Source organism: Aricia agestis, chromosome 6 (genome assembly GCF_905147365.1).
Source record: "Aricia agestis chromosome 6, ilAriAges1.1, whole genome shotgun sequence".
Classification (NCBI taxonomy): domain Eukaryota; kingdom Metazoa; phylum Arthropoda; class Insecta; order Lepidoptera; family Lycaenidae; genus Aricia; species Aricia agestis.
Window position 1 is genome coordinate 18,459,283 of NC_056411.1, and position 17,164 is coordinate 18,476,446.

At 38.8% G+C, this 17,164-nt stretch overlaps 2 protein-coding genes across 3 annotated transcripts in view; one reads left to right on the forward strand and one right to left on the reverse strand.

The window, feature by feature from the left end:
• LOC121727715 (RRP12-like protein) overlaps nucleotides 1–7,068 on the reverse strand; it is a 29,610-nt gene extending 22,542 nt beyond the window's left edge. Inside the window, exons 1-10 of the mRNA XM_042115694.1 lie at nucleotides 6,853–7,068; nucleotides 6,417–6,669; nucleotides 6,084–6,210; nucleotides 5,473–5,769; nucleotides 5,149–5,232; nucleotides 3,489–3,641; nucleotides 2,900–2,999; nucleotides 1,788–1,920; nucleotides 1,111–1,225; nucleotides 571–735 (exon numbers count right to left, since the gene is read on the reverse strand). Of these exons, the coding sequence (XP_041971628.1) occupies nucleotides 571–735; nucleotides 1,111–1,225; nucleotides 1,788–1,920; nucleotides 2,900–2,999; nucleotides 3,489–3,641; nucleotides 5,149–5,232; nucleotides 5,473–5,769; nucleotides 6,084–6,210; nucleotides 6,417–6,669; nucleotides 6,853–6,988 (1,563 nt within the window). The 5' untranslated portion in view covers nucleotides 6,989–7,068. The remainder of the gene's footprint in view (nucleotides 1–570; nucleotides 736–1,110; nucleotides 1,226–1,787; nucleotides 1,921–2,899; nucleotides 3,000–3,488; nucleotides 3,642–5,148; nucleotides 5,233–5,472; nucleotides 5,770–6,083; nucleotides 6,211–6,416; nucleotides 6,670–6,852) is intronic.
• Nucleotides 7,069–7,528: 460 nt separating this feature from the next.
• LOC121727964 (merlin) lies at nucleotides 7,529–16,462 on the forward strand. 2 transcript variants are annotated; one of them, XM_042116049.1, is made up of 14 exons: nucleotides 7,529–7,545; nucleotides 7,797–7,869; nucleotides 8,706–8,835; nucleotides 9,237–9,442; nucleotides 9,767–9,891; nucleotides 11,141–11,243; nucleotides 11,918–11,980; nucleotides 12,177–12,320; nucleotides 13,608–13,712; nucleotides 14,299–14,430; nucleotides 14,565–14,711; nucleotides 14,974–15,165; nucleotides 15,591–15,745; nucleotides 16,119–16,462. In XM_042116049.1, coding segments are annotated over exons 1-14 (1,788 nt in total). In that variant the 5' UTR covers nucleotides 7,529–7,543; the 3' UTR covers nucleotides 16,330–16,462. The 2 variants fall into 2 exon arrangements, with proteins under 2 accessions (XP_041971983.1, XP_041971982.1); XM_042116048.1 differs by lacking the exon at nucleotides 7,529–7,545 and having other exon boundaries at nucleotides 7,552–7,869.
• Nucleotides 16,463–17,164: the final 702 nt, after the last annotated feature.

Genomic DNA, 17,164 nt, shown 5'->3' on the forward strand with positions numbered 1-17,164 from the left:
TATAATATCAATTTACTTAGTTTTATAATAGTTAAAATATATAAAAATTGGTACTAGTTTATTTATAAATCGCGCGACAAACTTTTATTATCATGCAAATTGTATAATATATTGAGGATTATAACTTAATAGTTAAAATTTTTAAGGAATTTATTTTCTTCTTTTTAGACTATTTAAATAAAAGCTTTTTTCAAAAAGTTTTTTGTTTATAATTTTTTATTTTGATATAACAGCGATAATATTCACAAAAAATTCAATAACTGAAATAAGTAGGTAACTGACTCTTGGTATCTTTGTTATTTCTTTTCAATATTGCAAGTATATTATAACTAGATGACGCCCGCAACTCCGTTGCGCCAAAACTCGTTTATCGCGTGGGAACCGTACATTGTTTTCGGAACAAAAAGTATCCTATGTCCTTTCCCGGGATTCAAAGTATCTCCATGCCAAATTTCAGCAAAATCGGTTCAGCGGTTTGGGCGTGAAGAGGGCAGACAGACAGACAGACAGACACACTTTCGCATTTATTAGTATGGATTTATATGTATATTATATAAAAGTATGTCATACCTCAAAACAAACAGCAATAGTCAGTATAACATGTCTGATGGCCTGGTTGAACGGGTTGTCCAAGCCTGTACCGATACACTTGAACACGGCGTCGATGTGCGCGCGGTGTTTCACCAGCACCGCTTCCGAGTCCACCGCCGGCTTCACGCAGTCCAGGAGGAGCGCCTACAATTATACATATACATAATATTGTCTTTATCTAGAGTTGTATGAGATGAAGTAAAGATTATTCTACTGAGTAAATTATTTTGAAACTCAAAAATTGATTTCTCTGGCGTGACTGACGTCATAAAACTGTTCTCTAGATTTGATAAATATGAAGACTTAGAACGCTTGTGAAATCGTTCTATAAAGAAATGTATTAGCTGTGAGCTACGACTAATTTTACTTTATATACATAATATATAAATAAGTAATAACATTCATAGATATTGTACATATAGGCGAATTTGTTAACCTTTTCGGCATCACTAAGGATCTTAAAGTTATGCGCGACGATCATCCGAACGATTTTCTTTCTATGAACAACTCGCGACGTACCTTGAGCGCGTTGGTGGAGGCAGCGGTGACGTCGGCGACGTCGGACAGCCACAGCTCCGACACGCAGATGTTCACGAATGCCGGCACGTTCGGAATGCACAGGTTCAGGTCCAGTCTGTAAGACATATTGTTATAAGATCACATTGCTTTTGCGTCGACTACACTCTGACGTATCACATATATTTAATTACGCACACACACGCAAACACGCACGTACGCACGCACGAACACACACACGCATGCACGAACGCACGCACGCATTCACATTTCACACACATCCAACAAAAATACATTAGGCTGCTATCATACTAGCGGTTAGCGAACAGCTCAAGGGCGGAGCGGACGCGCAGGGAAGACGGCGATTACACGCCGCGGATACGAACCGAATACGTCTCGGACTCGTGACGGATACGCAACGTTTTTATTGCGTGTTTGCAGCAACTAGCGAGTTTACAAACAATAGAACGCTGTATCTCGTTGCACGTCTGCGACGTATTAGCTGCGTAAGATAAGGCCCTAAAGTTTTGTGTGATCTCGTCAACTGCAGTTATAGAATCGAACTTTTATATTTTCTCGAAAAAAAAAAAAAACCTTGTGAGATAAGTAAATGTTAAAACTTCATTCTTGCAAAATTTTGTAAATGAAATGCCTTTACAAAGTGTAACGTATGTACGTACCTGGCGAGACAAGCATAAGCCTGCTGCATGACGGCCGCCCAGGCGAGCCCCACCGCCTTGTCGGCGGGCGGCGGCCGCGCGGCGCGGAGAGCTCGCAGCAGCTGGGCAGCAGTTGCCGCTGGTAGGTTGCTGCCTGTGGATAAACACACTTTAGGCCAGCTCTCAAGTCGTATGCTGGCACCTCACATGGCTATTTGTATTTGCGTATTTGATGTATTCGCCAAACAAATAACAATCACTATGTGTAGACGCCAGACGGTATGTTTGACAAAGTATTGGCCTTATTTGCCTATTTGACAAATATGACCAATAGCAAATACACGTATCCGTTCCTTTGTCGGTTATTGACACACATCATGTGAAGTGCCAGCATTAGCGACTAACAAAAAAATTTCGATTTATAATTCATTTTTATACTTGATAATAAGCCCTGAATTGTTTCATTTTCTAAAATTAGATACTACATTATATTTCCAATCTGAGCAAAAACACAATATCTTAAAAATTTCTCGATAGAAAAAACCACGAAGATGCATCTCATTTTCACGAATTTTTCATTTATTGCCATAACCGTGCATTGAACTAAGATTTTTAACACATTGTATAAAATTCTATCATTGAGAAACCGACCTAGCGGATTTTTAAAATGTCGTAAATTTATCGAGTTATTGAGAAAAAACTAATTTGGTGATGAATCCGCGTCGTCCTTTTTCACCTGGCATATGAAAGACAGGCGTGAGCGTGAGTGTGAAGAGAGAAGGACGATGTTTGACTTTTTGGGTTAGTCGCCCTCTTAAAGAGAAAATAATATTTGATTGTGTATGCGAAATCCTCGTAACAAATAAAGACGCACATTGTATGTTACGGTTTTCGTACACGAGCCGCAAATCAGCGACTGATAGATCCCATACGTCAACCGCAGAAGCACTACGTTGCATCCTTCTATTGCTTAATTTGACAGATTTTTGCGGTTCGCGGCATTGTTGAGATGCTGCCACCTATTGTTTCTGTACAAATAAAGTGTTGCCAAGTAGCGTCTTGTGCTGTATTCTTGACTTGACGTGTGCTGTCATGTTCCTGCTTGTTCACTGTACAATGAACCTTCAACCTACCGTCGTCGGCGGCGAGCAGCGCATGCAGCGTGTGCAGGCAGCAGGTGCGCGTGTACACGTCGTTATGCGTCATTAACGACAGGATGGCTTCGCATGTGCTCTGTCAATAAAACATTCATATCAGCTTAAAGTAGCTCAAAAAGGCTTGAACAAATTTTAGCAAGAAATGGGTCATTTTGCACTGGCAGTTGGCGGGGAGAGCGGCTCGGGACGCTCACTAGATGTATAGGCGCCGCGCAACCGTTTTGCAAACCTGTTTCACCACTTCCTGATAAGTGACGAATAGGCTATCCACCAATTAACTTCACAGATCACGTATGGAGAATCTGTCAAAAAAGTTGTGAATAGCCTATTCGGCACTTTATAAGAAAGTGGTGAAACAGGTCCTTAGCGATTGTGATAATAATTATTGCAAGATTTCTATGAATTTGTGCGGTTCTGCTCATGATTACTAAAGTGAATGATTTTTCTGTAGCGCGGGCCGCTAGATTTATCGATTACGCCCTTACTCCCGAGTCCCCATATATTTAAAAATAGAATCAATTCTATCTTAGTAGTTATTGGAACTTCCCTGAAAATAATTCTTTACCTTGATATGCTCCTTGCTGAAAACTGGCAGGATATCCCTCAACATGGTTAGTGTGTGTAGCACACTCCTGTGTCCGGAGAGTAAAGCTTCAGAGCTGATCTGAGCCAGGCAGAACTCCGCTACCCTGTTGGCAGCTGGGTGGACTTTTGGAACCTAAAACAGAACAGAGTAAGTAGTAATAAATTTATGTGCTAAATTACGGCTAATATGCCAATTAGAATAACATTTACGAAGTCGATTTTCCTCCACTCATGCAGGATCAGAGCAATCACGTTTTCATACCTTTACAACAAGTAAAACGACTATGGTTCCTACAAGTAAAACAATTATGGTTAATGGATGGATTTCTGTATCATTCACATCTCGATTTTACCAGCAATTTTTAGATAACCTTTATTCGCCAGTTTTAACTTTTAAGCCCAGGCGCGCACTAGCGGCCAGGCCGCGGCGGCCATCGAAAGTATGGTGTGGCCGCTGGTCGCATTGCGGCCAGGTGCGCGTCGTCCATGGCGGTTTCATACTAAGGGGGGTATTACATTATCATTTATATTGGATCATTTCTATAATCATATATAGGATCCAATATATATATAATCATTTGAATCTGCATATTACATTATCATATTTCATTGATTCTATTTTACGTCATATGTCGTTTCAATAGCCAATGGAGAGCGCTAAAGCTGACAGGTATTGACGTCAGGATCTAGATCTCAGAGAATTTGATTTGTCAAAAGACATCGTCACTTTTAATATGGCTTGTTTTTTGTTATTTCAGCAAGATTATCCAAGTATATCATTAGAAAAATAATTACATTACATTATTTGAGACATATTAACGAACAAGAAATTAAAAACTCTTTTTTATATTAAATAACTGGCAGCACCTATTTCTATGACCGTATTGGATCCAATCTCTCAGCAAATGTCAAAAATCTATGATCAAGGATGAAATGAGTATATAGTATGAGTACTGTTTACTGATTATAGAGGAATTTATTTCATGATTTAACCGCTGCGACAAAATCGTTATAAATCTTATAAAAATGAACAATTAAAAAAGGCCAATGAAATATGTATTTGAATAAGGTATTTAAATACAAAAAGTTAATAAAAACTATACAAACATAGCAAATAAACCAATTTCACACGAAGAAACACACAAACTACACAGAAATAAACACAAGTTTAAATTGTATTTCCTGCACTATAATCGAATATAGTATAAAACTACTATAAAATATAGGTTGGATTACTAAAATTTTATATTACTATAAAAAAGGTTCGCTATTCGTACCAATAGTAATTAAAAAAGATTATTTTGTTTTCTAAAAGGCGAAAACTTGATTTCGTCAGAAAAGGTACGAGTTATGCGATAGAAAGAGAGCGGACCTGTAGGTAAATATAATTGTAGGCACCTAGCACTGCACGGTCGGAATTTAAACTTTATAGTATCGTAGCATGAGTCGTTATTTCTTTAAACAGGTTTCGCTAGTGGGATTTCTGTTGGTACTACTAATATACATAATATATTCTGTGACTACGGTATCTATCTCGATGGCCGTCGCGGCCTGGCCGCCGCAGCAGCTTGGCCTCTAGTGCGCGCCCGGCCTTAGTAAGCTGTATTTCCTTGCTCTTATTAAGAAATGTATAAAATTACCTTAACATTTTGATCTTCTGATGGTATCATGAAACAGCTTCCCCTGAGTATGGCTGTCACTGCATGCTGTGCAGCTTTTCGTACCTAAAAATTTTAAATTATATTAAATTGGATTTGATATTATGAAATTACAATATTTTTGATAGAGCGAAGTGTAAAACTGATATGTCACATTATATAGGACAAAATGTAAGTATGCATGACAAGTTATGATTTTTTAATGGTTACAAAAAAGACAATTATCAAAAAGTCTTTGAGATTAATATTGACACTAAATAGAGTATATTTTATTTTGTGTTTTTAAGTAAAAGTAGGTAGCCTTACCTTAGGCTTAGAATGCAGTGAGAATGCCAGAACTGAATCAAATATCTTCATTGTGGAGGAGTCACCCCACACAGCGTACTCCTGTGCTCTTAGCATGACCGACAAACATCCAATGGCACTACGCAATAATGTGCCATTTTCTGACTGGGCGTTCTTCTCTAGTATATCCGTAAACACTGTAGAGTCCGAAAATTGTTTTCTCAACACAGCTTGTGGTACAGACTTTATTCCCATAGACAGTAGTGATAAAGTGGCCACCAGACTCTCGTCACCTTCAGATGCTTTAAGTGTTTCCATCTAAAATATTATAAAAATATAAATAACTGATACATTTATAAAGTATTATATATATAATAAGTAACTTTATTCTGTGTCTGTTTATTTTCCTTAAGTATCTGTTTTTATTCCTATAAAGTTTTTTTTATAAATCATATTTCACCTTCAAGAAAGCTAACTAATAGAAGTAGTTACTTGTGTAAGCTGACATATATCATAAAGTAATTTTTAAGATTTCAACTTACCCATTGATTTATTATAGTATATAAAAAAATCCTAAGTTTTTACATTCATTAATCATAATAAGTTAAACAAAAATATTAGTAAACTCTTACAAGTGCTGCAAAATATTCAGTAGCAGTTTCTTTGCCTCCTTGTTCCTTAATCACATCTGTCACAGCAGCCAGCACTGCCAACATATCCTTGTGCACAGCATTGTTCGAGTCAAACCTAGTCAAGAGCCTTGAAAATGACAATATAAATTAATAACATTTCTAATAAGAAAAACATTTTGATAACAAAACAACAAAGAATTATAGGCAGCTACAGATATAACAAATTTTTTGTAATATTATAATCTGTATATCATATGCACATTGCACACTATATATTAAATAAAGTGTTAAGACCAAATATTCTCCAATAGTGATAATAAAAACATGTCATACTTGCTGAAGCTCACATTAGAGCACTGACTCCAATCTGAGGCAAATGTCTGAAATGTTTTATATGTCCCAGATTTCATTGAGCCAGCATACTCAGTTTCCGAACCATCTTCCCCTGTTCGGACAGACATGTTTTCAAATTCCTTAGCAATTGACAATTCATTTTCAGCATCTGATATCAGCTTAGTTTTGTTGTGTCCGTATGTGACCATTGCGTCATGTTTTAGCACAGCTTGCTGTGTAAGTCCAGAGTTACCTAAAAAGTTAAAAAGAATGTGTGATAAACTTTAATAATAATGGTATGGTATGGTTATATTATAAAATATAGCCTGTATAGTTAATCGGTATGTAATAAATAGTCTTCTATATCTAAAAAAACAATCAATAAAAGTAAAGAAGGGAACAAATTAAAAAATATACATAAATTATCGAAAGTTACCCAAGTTTTCTTGGAAGAAGCGAGATTTGGCCATTTCTCGGTACTTTTGTATTTTAGGATTTGAGTTGGACGACTGGCCCTTCTGCCATCGTTTTCCTTTTGTTTGACCCTTTAGTTTGGATCTAAATTTACCCATTTTTGTTATTTCATTACAATTTTACCATACAAAAAATATAAATAAGCCGCACGTGGTTTGAATTTTTCTGAGGTTGACAACTGACAAGTGACCGATGGGTCTTGACAGCTGTTATTTTTTATGACAGCTGTCAGGACTTAGATCCAGCAACAGACTAAAAAAATTTTTTTTAGCCAACATGTTAGCCAAATGAGTTAGGATGAGAATTTTATGTAAATCTCTATTCTAAAATCTTTTCAATGCACATTGCGCATTCGCAAAGATAAAAATTAGTGTCAGTGTGAGTGTCATGTTCCAAAATCTGACAGGAATTGTTAGTATTTTACTATTTTACTGAACATGACACTCAGTTATGAAGTTGACAGTCATGAGACTGCGAAAAAATGAAACGAACACGGCTAATATTATCAAAAGAGAATAGAGATTAGAAAAATAGGTTTGACCAAAAACCATAGACAATATGCAGCTTAGGAGCTGTCGCCAGCTGTCAGTTGTCACTAATTCTCAGCTGTCAGTAATCAGTGTGACGCGCCCTAACATGTCAACGCGCTTTGCATGTTTGTGTGAAGTGGCCCTAAACAGAGTTTCTGTGTAAATTTTTATTCATTCACCTCCTTCGCGTTTGTTTCATTGACGTTCCTGTGTTTGTAAATATTAACCGCTGGAAATTACACGCATTCCTAACCCGACACATTACGTAAACCATACCTGTTGAAAGTTAGAAGTATATTGTTTTATGACTAACCTATCGTGACTATTTTCGATTCCCCATGAAAGAGAAGTATGATGGTATAATGCCGCCTTTCAGGAGAAAGAAAGCTTCGAAGTCGTTTCCAGTTAAAGTGTGTACGTTGGACGCGGAATTGGAGTTCAACCTTGAGGTAAAGTGTTCACAATTGACTATATTTGGCGGTTGTTTACTGCTCGGATTACTGGAATTCTTTCGCAAATTAACACAATGCCCGTTTTGTGAGTCACCCCTTGACCCGGGATGCGTTATTAACTTACAAAGTTACTACATTATGCACCATTATCATTGTGTTTATCATTTGTGCCATTGTTTTACATTTTTGATAGTGTAATTGTTGGCTAATTATATGTGTCCAGTAATTATTAACAATTAGCTTTAATGCCTTTCTACTGTATCTGTAAAACTTAGTGCTTAGTGCTTATCAAAACTTATTCATGGATACCTGTGTTTAATGCTATTATTTTCTTATCATGTATTTTTAAACTAAAAAAGTTAACTTGGCATCTGCTCTATTGAGCTATCTAAGCATGAAGTAGGTACCTATTTAACATATATTTTGTGTTAATTAAATATGAATTTACAAAGTTAAGCACATTTAACGCCTCGAGTCCCAACAGGTCACCGGCGACCGCGATAACAATTGATTAGCATTGTGTCTGGTTTTCCCACGATCGAGGTATTAAATTAATATTTGTATAAAACTCAGAGTCAATAAAAAATAGAGGCAGGGCTTACAGGCAACAAAGTTAGGCTGGTTTTTCTGCACATCTCATAAACTAACCACATTATAAGAGTTATCACAAATTATTCAGGATGTATGTGGAAGCAGATATAAATAAAGCTATAGTCAGTGTAGACATTTTAGATTTTGTATTAGAATAAGAACTATAATATTATTGTAGCCGCTACAGTCATGAAAAATTCTTCTTGGGTATAAATATCCTATTTAAAATGTTTTGCTTACAGTGGAGGGCTACAGGAAGAGATCTGTTTGATTTGGTGTGCAGGACTATCGGACTGAGAGAGACATGGTTCTTTGGATTACAGTTTGAGGATACAAAACATTTTATCAGTTGGTTAAAACTAGACAAAAGAGGTAAGTAATACTATCTCCAATAGTATGCATCAATTTTAAACACCTAAATAATTGATCAAAACAGTGATGTAAGCAATAAAATAATAAACAGTCTAGTAAGTAAATGTATTTAAATAATATAAAAAATATTGCAATTGTAATGTTGCAATTGAAAATATAATGGTGAAAGCTTTAAGAAAAAAAGCAAGGAATATTGATATTTTACTATACCATATTGATTTATACTTGTGCTGCTAAGTGTATGGACATAATATAGTCTTTAAATGAAATTTTATGCTAACTTATACAGTAGGCTCATTTAAATTCTTAAAAGCGAAAAATACAGTATTGTGTAGTCTTCCTACTAAAAACTTAATACTTATATATTTTTTTTATTTACCAATTGCAATGTTCATTATCAGTACAAGAACAATGTGTGTCTCAAATGCCGGGGACACCCTTCATGCTGTTATGCAAACTGTACCCCGAGGATGTGGCAGAGGAGCTGATACAAGAGGTGACGCAGCACCTGCTGTTCCTCCAGGTGAAGCAGGCGATACTCAGCATGGACATCTACTGCCCACCAGAAGCCTCCGTGCTGCTGGCCAGTTATGCTGTCCAAGCTAAGGTAGGTTTGAAATAAATTTGAGATTGTATTAAATTTATCTTCCTTATTAAACTTATTAAATAATATCTAGTTTGTTTATAAAATATGTATTTCAGTTTATAATGTTGAACATTTTAATAATCAATTTTTGTATTTATATCCTCATAATATTATAAATGTGGGGAAATTGTATGTTTCACCATGATATCCTATATCCTTTCCCCGAATTAAGATTTCTCAAATTTTTCATACCCATTTTCTTAAATTTGTTTAAGAGTGTAGAGGCAATATACCTACACTTTCAGATTTATATTAGTATGAGTTGATGGTTATTAAATATTTCAGTATGGGGACTATGATGAAACAGCCTACAAGCCGGGCATGCTAGCGAGTGAGGACCTCCTGCCGCAGAGAGTGATAGATCAGTACCAGATGACACCAGAAATGTGGGCCGAGCGCATCAAAATATGGTTAGTTCGGAATTTACATACCACAAAAATTAAGCCTGAACACCAAAATAAAAACCTAGCATACTGGTCAGTACTCAAGACGTTTTGAATACGATGCCATTTTTTGTGGTAAGTGTGAAATGTTATGTGGATGACATAACATTTCACACTTCGACACAAGCGAGTCATAATATTATGTTGACTAAGCACTGGCATATATTTCGGAACATGGAATCAACTGTATAGCATTCAACCTACGAATAATAAAAACTAAGGAAAAGTAACTTTGTCAAAAAACATGCTCCACAATACTTGTCAAATACCATTACACAATACCGTTGTACCTTAGGTACACATTTCAATACATTTGCAATATTGTGAATATTGTGAATTAGTGACCTTGAGCGGTACTAGGCTGACGTTACATGACAGATCAAATGGTACCAAATTTAAAATGGTAATAGTATGAGAGTTACGATTCCTTAGTTTTTATTATTCGTAGCATTCAACACTTTAAAACTTTTTCATATTTTTGACAGACTGGAAAATTTTGTGGTTACACAACATTGATACAACATTAGTTTTTCCCAAACCATTTAACTAACTACTTCATCATTAAGGTTTGATGTTACTGGCTGCATTTTGAGAGACTTTTATAATATATATATCTTTGGAAGCTATTTTAGCTTAAACACATTTTTTTTTTAAATGAAATAAGGGTGCAAACGAGCAAACGGGTCACCTGATGGAAAGCAACTTCCGTCGCCCATGGACACTCGCAGCATCAGAAGAGCTGCTGGTGCGTTGCCGGCCTTTTAAGAGGGAATAGGTTAATAGGGGAGGGTAGGGATGGGAAGGGAATAGAGGAGGGTAGGGAAGGGAATAGGGTAGGGGATTGGGCCTCCGGTAAACTCACTCACTCGGCGAAACACAGCGCTAGCGCTGTTTCACGCCGGTTTTCTGTGAGAACGTGGTATTTCTCCGGTCGAGCCGGCCCATTCGTGCCGAAGCATGGCTCTCCCACGTATATGCACTATTTGCACTATTACTTATCATTAGAACCCATTTTGTCTTTAAGCAAAAGTTATGTGAACTTGAGAAATGCACTGAATCTACAGTTTTGTTAGAGAGACCATAAAACACCGCGTAAGTCTAAAAATTAAACTCCTATAATAATTAAATAGTAAAGCTCCTTTAGTATGTTATTTTTACTTACGTGGTGTTACCTGCTAAAACTTAAAAAAGGTTAATATGTTGTGTGATGTTGCAGGTACGCGGACCACAAGGGCATGTCTCGCGACGAGGCGGAGATGGAGTATCTGAAGATCGCGCAGGACCTCGACATGTACGGCGTCAACTACTTCGCCATCAACGTATGTATCCTTGTGCATGTAAAATTTATTTCGTTCCACCATCATCCATACTTCCATACTCATATGAATATAAATGCGAAAGTGTGTCTGTCTGTCTGTTACCTCTTCACGCCCAAACCGCTGAACCGATTTTGCTGGGTAAGGAGATACTTCGAACCCTGGGAAAGGAAATAGGATACTTTTTATCCCGAAAAAAAGGAACGGCTCCAGCGCGATAAACTAATTTTGGTGCAACGGAGTTGCGGGCGTCGTCTAGTCTACAATAAATCGGCCAAGTCCGAGTTGGACTTACTTACGAAGGATTCCGTACCATTTTACAGAGAAATAGCAAAAAAATTGTATAACATTTGAGGCTGAGTCTACAGTACAAGTAAAAATAATTAATTTCCCGGAAAATTACATGTATATCCAAGGAAATTGATTCCTAGGCAGTTGACAGACCAACGTCATTTGGTCGGATCATGTCAATTAAATGTTATTTGTGATCAGTCGGCTGGGTTTGACGTAACGCGACCAAACTACGTAGGTCCCCCATCCTCGGTCTGTCTAGGAATCAACTTCTTTGATAGTACACATCAGTTTAAGACAAATCCTCACACTAGGCGTAGCCAGCGTGTGGGGCCAGTTGAAACATTTTCCTGAAGTACATACTTATAATTTTGTTATTTTTTCAGAACAAGAAAGACACAGATCTGTACCTGGGAGTTACTGCACTCGGCCTAAACATATATGAGAAGGTAATTCATTCTACATTTTATATTTCGATTAGGAAAATTTGCTTGTAATACAAAGATAGGACATGAAAGGATTCGAAATAGATTTTATTTTTATAATCCGAAATAGATTATATATGTCTTAAGTTAACGTCAGTACGATTAATTTCTATCAGCGCGCGACCGTACCGTACTATAGTACCCTATAACCTGTCCGCAGGACAACAAGCTGGCGCCGAAGACGACGTTCCCGTGGTCGGAGATCAAGCACATCTCGTTCGACGACAAGAAGTTCGTCATAAAGTTCGTCGACAAGTCCGTCAGCAACTTCATCTTCTTCTCACCGAAGGGCATGAACAAGTTGGTATGGTGATGGTTTGATATTTTGTTTTACGATGGTTAACTTAGTGTTTAAGATAGGCCACGCATAACTATAAGCGAGCCCTTAGACGATCAATTTTAGCGTTTAAACACTAGGCCGAAAAAACGCAGCCGAAGTTCGGCATGATTCTGCCTGCAATGTATTTTATATTACCGATACACACCATGCTGAAATTACGTCGCGTTATATGTAATCATGCCGAACTCCGCCGCCACCGTGTGTTTAGACACTTATTGTGCAATATCACGAATTGTGCAATATTATTGACCGGTCTACTGGCTTGATATTGAACGCGTCTTTCAATCTTATTGACAAATAAATTGTTCAATTATATTGTTCAATGATATTGCACAATAAAATTGATCGTCTAGAGGCCCACTCAGATCGTTCGGCGAAATTAAAGGGGGTAAGCGGCGCATATTATGCACTACTAACTTTACACGTTTACTAATAACATACAATAGCAGCCAATAACGTGTCTGTTGATACGTTATTGGTAGCTGAGATCTACCAATAACGTCACGTCTAATCACTGATCTACCAATAGCGAGATCCGCCCTGCTCACTCTTCGCCCCACCATACACACCTTAAATCGAATACTTTTTCTTTTCATCACGGTCTAGATACGCGTGACCTATAACAATGTTTCATTATAATGTCTATGCATTACATCTACCTTTTCATTTAGTTTTGGAGAACTTTGCTTTTTGTCTTCATCTTTCACCAATCCTTTCCCAAAAGCCATGAAACTAATTGGTTAATGAGCGTATCTCGCCGTTAAACTTTGGTCTAGCGAGGTTTAAAATGTACTAGTTTTTAAGTTTTTGAAATGAATAAAATATATTTAAAAAAAAAAAGTAACTGTAGTGTACAACTTTGTACCATTGATTACAATTGAGTCATAGGCAGTTGACGGACCTACGTCATTAGATCGGATTATATCGATTCAGTGTTAGCTGTGATCTGTGTCGCCAATGTCGCCATCCGTTTGACATAAGACCAAATAACATAGGTCCGAGATCTGCCTATGAATCAACTTCCCTGATAGTACTATCAGAGAATTTGATTCCTAGGCAGGAGTGGGACCTACGTCGTTTGGTCGCGTTACGTCAAACCCATCCGATCACAGCTTCAACATTCATCAACATTGAAATGACATAATCCTACGAAATGACATAGGTTCGTCCTATGAATCAAATTCTCTGATAGTACAACTCTCATCACGATATCATTATCCTGCCAGTCTCTCACTGCATCGTTTGTCGCAGATCCTGGACCTGTGCATCGGCAACCACGACCTGTACATGCGGCGGCGCAAGCCCGATACCATGGAGGTGCAGCAGATGAAGGCGCAGGCCAAGGAGGAGAAACAGGTGAGATGGGAATTACTTTACCGAGCTAGAGTTTGAGAGCTGGTTAATTTTTTTAAATACAATTTAAAAAAATAATGTGTCATAATTTTGACGTTTGTACTTTTTAAATTGTATTTTACAAAACTTGAAACGTTGAAATGAAGACCATCTGCTGGTTTTATATTCATTCATTCACTTTATTGTGATTGAATCATCATGAAATTTATAGACACTAATAATAGTCAGTGGGCCAAGAAAATAATAATTAGAAAACAAGGTAAAATATTCTGAAGATATAAATATTTGCTCATCACGATGCGTTTCTGACGCGTGACGTAGATTTAATTTTTTTTTATTAAGCCTTGTGCCTATCTGTAAAACCCACCAATAATTAACATAACTTCAGGATAGTGTGGCGGTACCCACAATTATTAGCCTCGCAATCCTGCGTCGCGCTATCGAAGTTTCTGAGAACGGCAAGATATATATGACGTCAGTGGGCTTCGGCCTGACCGAGCATACTGTCTCTCTCGGTCTGAAGATCTTTCTTTTCGGCCGCCACTCTCATAGTTGAAATAGCACTAATAAGAATCTTTGTATTATACAGCGTCGTCAAATCGAGCGCAACAAGCTATCCCGCGAGAAGCAGCTGCGCGAGGCGGCGGAGCGCGAGCGCGCCGCCATGGAGCAGAGACTGCTGCAGTACCAGGAGGAGATCAAACTGGCCAACGATGCCCTGGTTGGTGTTACCAATTTACCAATTTCAGCTTTCCCAAACTGAGGAAGGTCTGGTCGTCGCAGGTTCTTACTCTATAAAAAACAATTATTATACGTCATATTTTTTTTTATAGTGAAATATTTTCAACTTTACAGCGTCGCAGCGAGGAAACAGCGGAGTTACTAGCTGAGAAGGGGCGAGTGGCGGAGGAGGAGGCGTCGCTGTTGGCGCAGAAGGCGGCTGACGCCGAGCGGGAGAACGCGCGACTCCGACTGTCCGCCATCAGGACTGAGGAGGAGAAGGTCAGAAAATGGACTTACTAAAATGGTATAATGGAAGTGGAAACAGGTAGACAAAAAGATAAAATAAAGTGGTTAATACCACTTCATTTTCTATATAAACCGCGATTGACAATGAAGTGTCAGATGTTGTCAATCGCGGCTTTGTATAGAAAATGACAAGTTTTTGACACGGAGTCAATGACCGCTACCGCCATGTTTCGCCGAGTACAGTATAGTTTATTAAATAGATATCATCTTCACGTCCTATACAATTTCCCTCCAGGTGCATTTGGAGCGTAAGACGCGCGAGGCGGAGTTCCTCACAGCACGACTAGTAGAGGAGTCGGAGCGGCGCGCGGCGGAGGCGGACCGGCTGAAGGCCGAGCTGTTAGCCGCGCGCGTCGCCGAGAAGCAGGCCAAAGAGAAGCTGCTCAACTTCCTCAGCCGCACCTCCACTACGTCGCTGCCGGCGCCGGTGAGTTATACACACAAACACATACGCACACGTACACAAATAGACGAGCAATATACCCACGCGTACGCACGCACGTTGCACACGTTTGTACATGCCCGCTTGCGCGAAAGCACGCACATAGACGCACGCATGCACGCGTGAACGCACGTACGCACACGCACACAAAATCTGCAATTGTATTTTATTTTATATGGTAGCAGTATTTCAAATATAACACTCTATACAATGTTTTACTACTGTATGATACATTGGAAAAGGCGCTTGACGGACATATGTCTTCGAAATAACAGTAGCAAACTGCTAGATTCTGGGCTGAATTGAAAACATACTTTATCAATGAAAATCAGCATCTAACATAGCCTTTAGGGCAGCAAAAATAAAAATAATTGAAGACATTCATCATTAAATATTCAATTCCTTACCAGGAGTTGCCAACCTTTGGCACGGCGTCGACTTGTTCACTGCCGGCGGAGCTTCGCTCGGAGACTCACGAGTTGGACCCCGACGCCACCGCGTACCAGCTCGTGCCTGATGACGACCCGCATATACACCGCCTGTCCGTAGAGATTGAGAAGGAGAGGTATGTATATTATTTGTCTCTCTCACACACTGTGTATAAGGTGAGATAGAGAGGGGAGGTGTACCCGTCACTCTCACACACCGCCTGTCTGTTGAGATAGAGAAGAAGTAGAAACTTCCAGTACGAAAGAGAAGAAAACTTATGTACACCCGAATGTGCCTCCAGGGAGCATTCAAGAATTACGTTACATAGCCTTCAAGATTTAAGATCTCTCGACTCCCTGCCCCCTGTACAACGATGGTGCGTACATTTTTAGGTCCTTTTAAACGTTACGTAACAATTTCAATCGATCATTTTTGTCGCAAGTGTACATACTAAACTCAAGAAAAATGCATAGATGTTAAATAAGCGATTATTATTTCATTAATTCCAGGGTGGAATACCTAGCCAAGTCCAAACATCTGCAACAACAACTCGACTCCCTACGCTGCGAGTTCTCAGTACTCCGCGTGGAGGCGGGCGCTATGGACCTGGACAGACTGCACGAGGCCCAGGCGAGAGCTGGTGACGACAAGTACAGCACGCTGCGCCGGTTGAAACAGGGCTCTACTAAGACCAGAGTGGCCTTCTATGAAGAGCTCTGAGGGGGGGGATTGTCCTTAGTGTATGTTTAATGGGTATCTAGCCCTTTGTAACGCAGTTAGAATGAGCGTCGAAAATAAAGCAGTATGGAAACGGGATATGGCATTAATATGGAGCTTCCTCACTAGAGCTTCTATGAAGAGCTGTGAGGGGGGGGGGGTCGTATCCTTGGTGGGATATAGCTCGGTCGGAAGATCTTCTTTTGGGGCCGTAACTTACTAAATGCTAATAAAGCTCCTTTTCTCAGCATGTGACTCGAAGACGCTGTATGGGACTTATGTGTAAGCTAACTCATTATTGGCCAAGGAAAGCCTTGGCTCCGACTCAGACGAGTGGCATTCTATGAGGAGCTGTGAAGAAGGGTATTGCCTTGGTGTATGTTTAAGGGCATTGTAGCGGGGCAACCAACGCATCGCGCTGTCGAATTTTCTGAGATGGCCAAGACTTATACGTCTGAAATGGCAGTAGGCTTCGGCCTAACCTAGCCTCGCTCGGTCGGAAGATTCCTTTAGGGCCGCCACTCACTTCCCTACAGGATATTGTCATAATATAGCTTACATTAGCATGCAATTCTAAGATGAAGTATGGGACTAATATGTAAGCTTTTTTACTTAACGCCCCCAAATTCTTGTCATTCGCCTTCTATGAGGTTGATTTGTCGTAGAAAAATGTGGTTTTTAAAACCCTTTTTAAGTAAGCATAAGATGCAAGTACCGCAAAGTAAGCTTTATGTTAAACACAAGAGTGAGTTGTCTATGCCACATTATGGTGCTAATTCTCTGCTATAGTTTTTGGGCGTGTCCTTATCGGCTGGTAAACTGAATGGCAGATATTTAT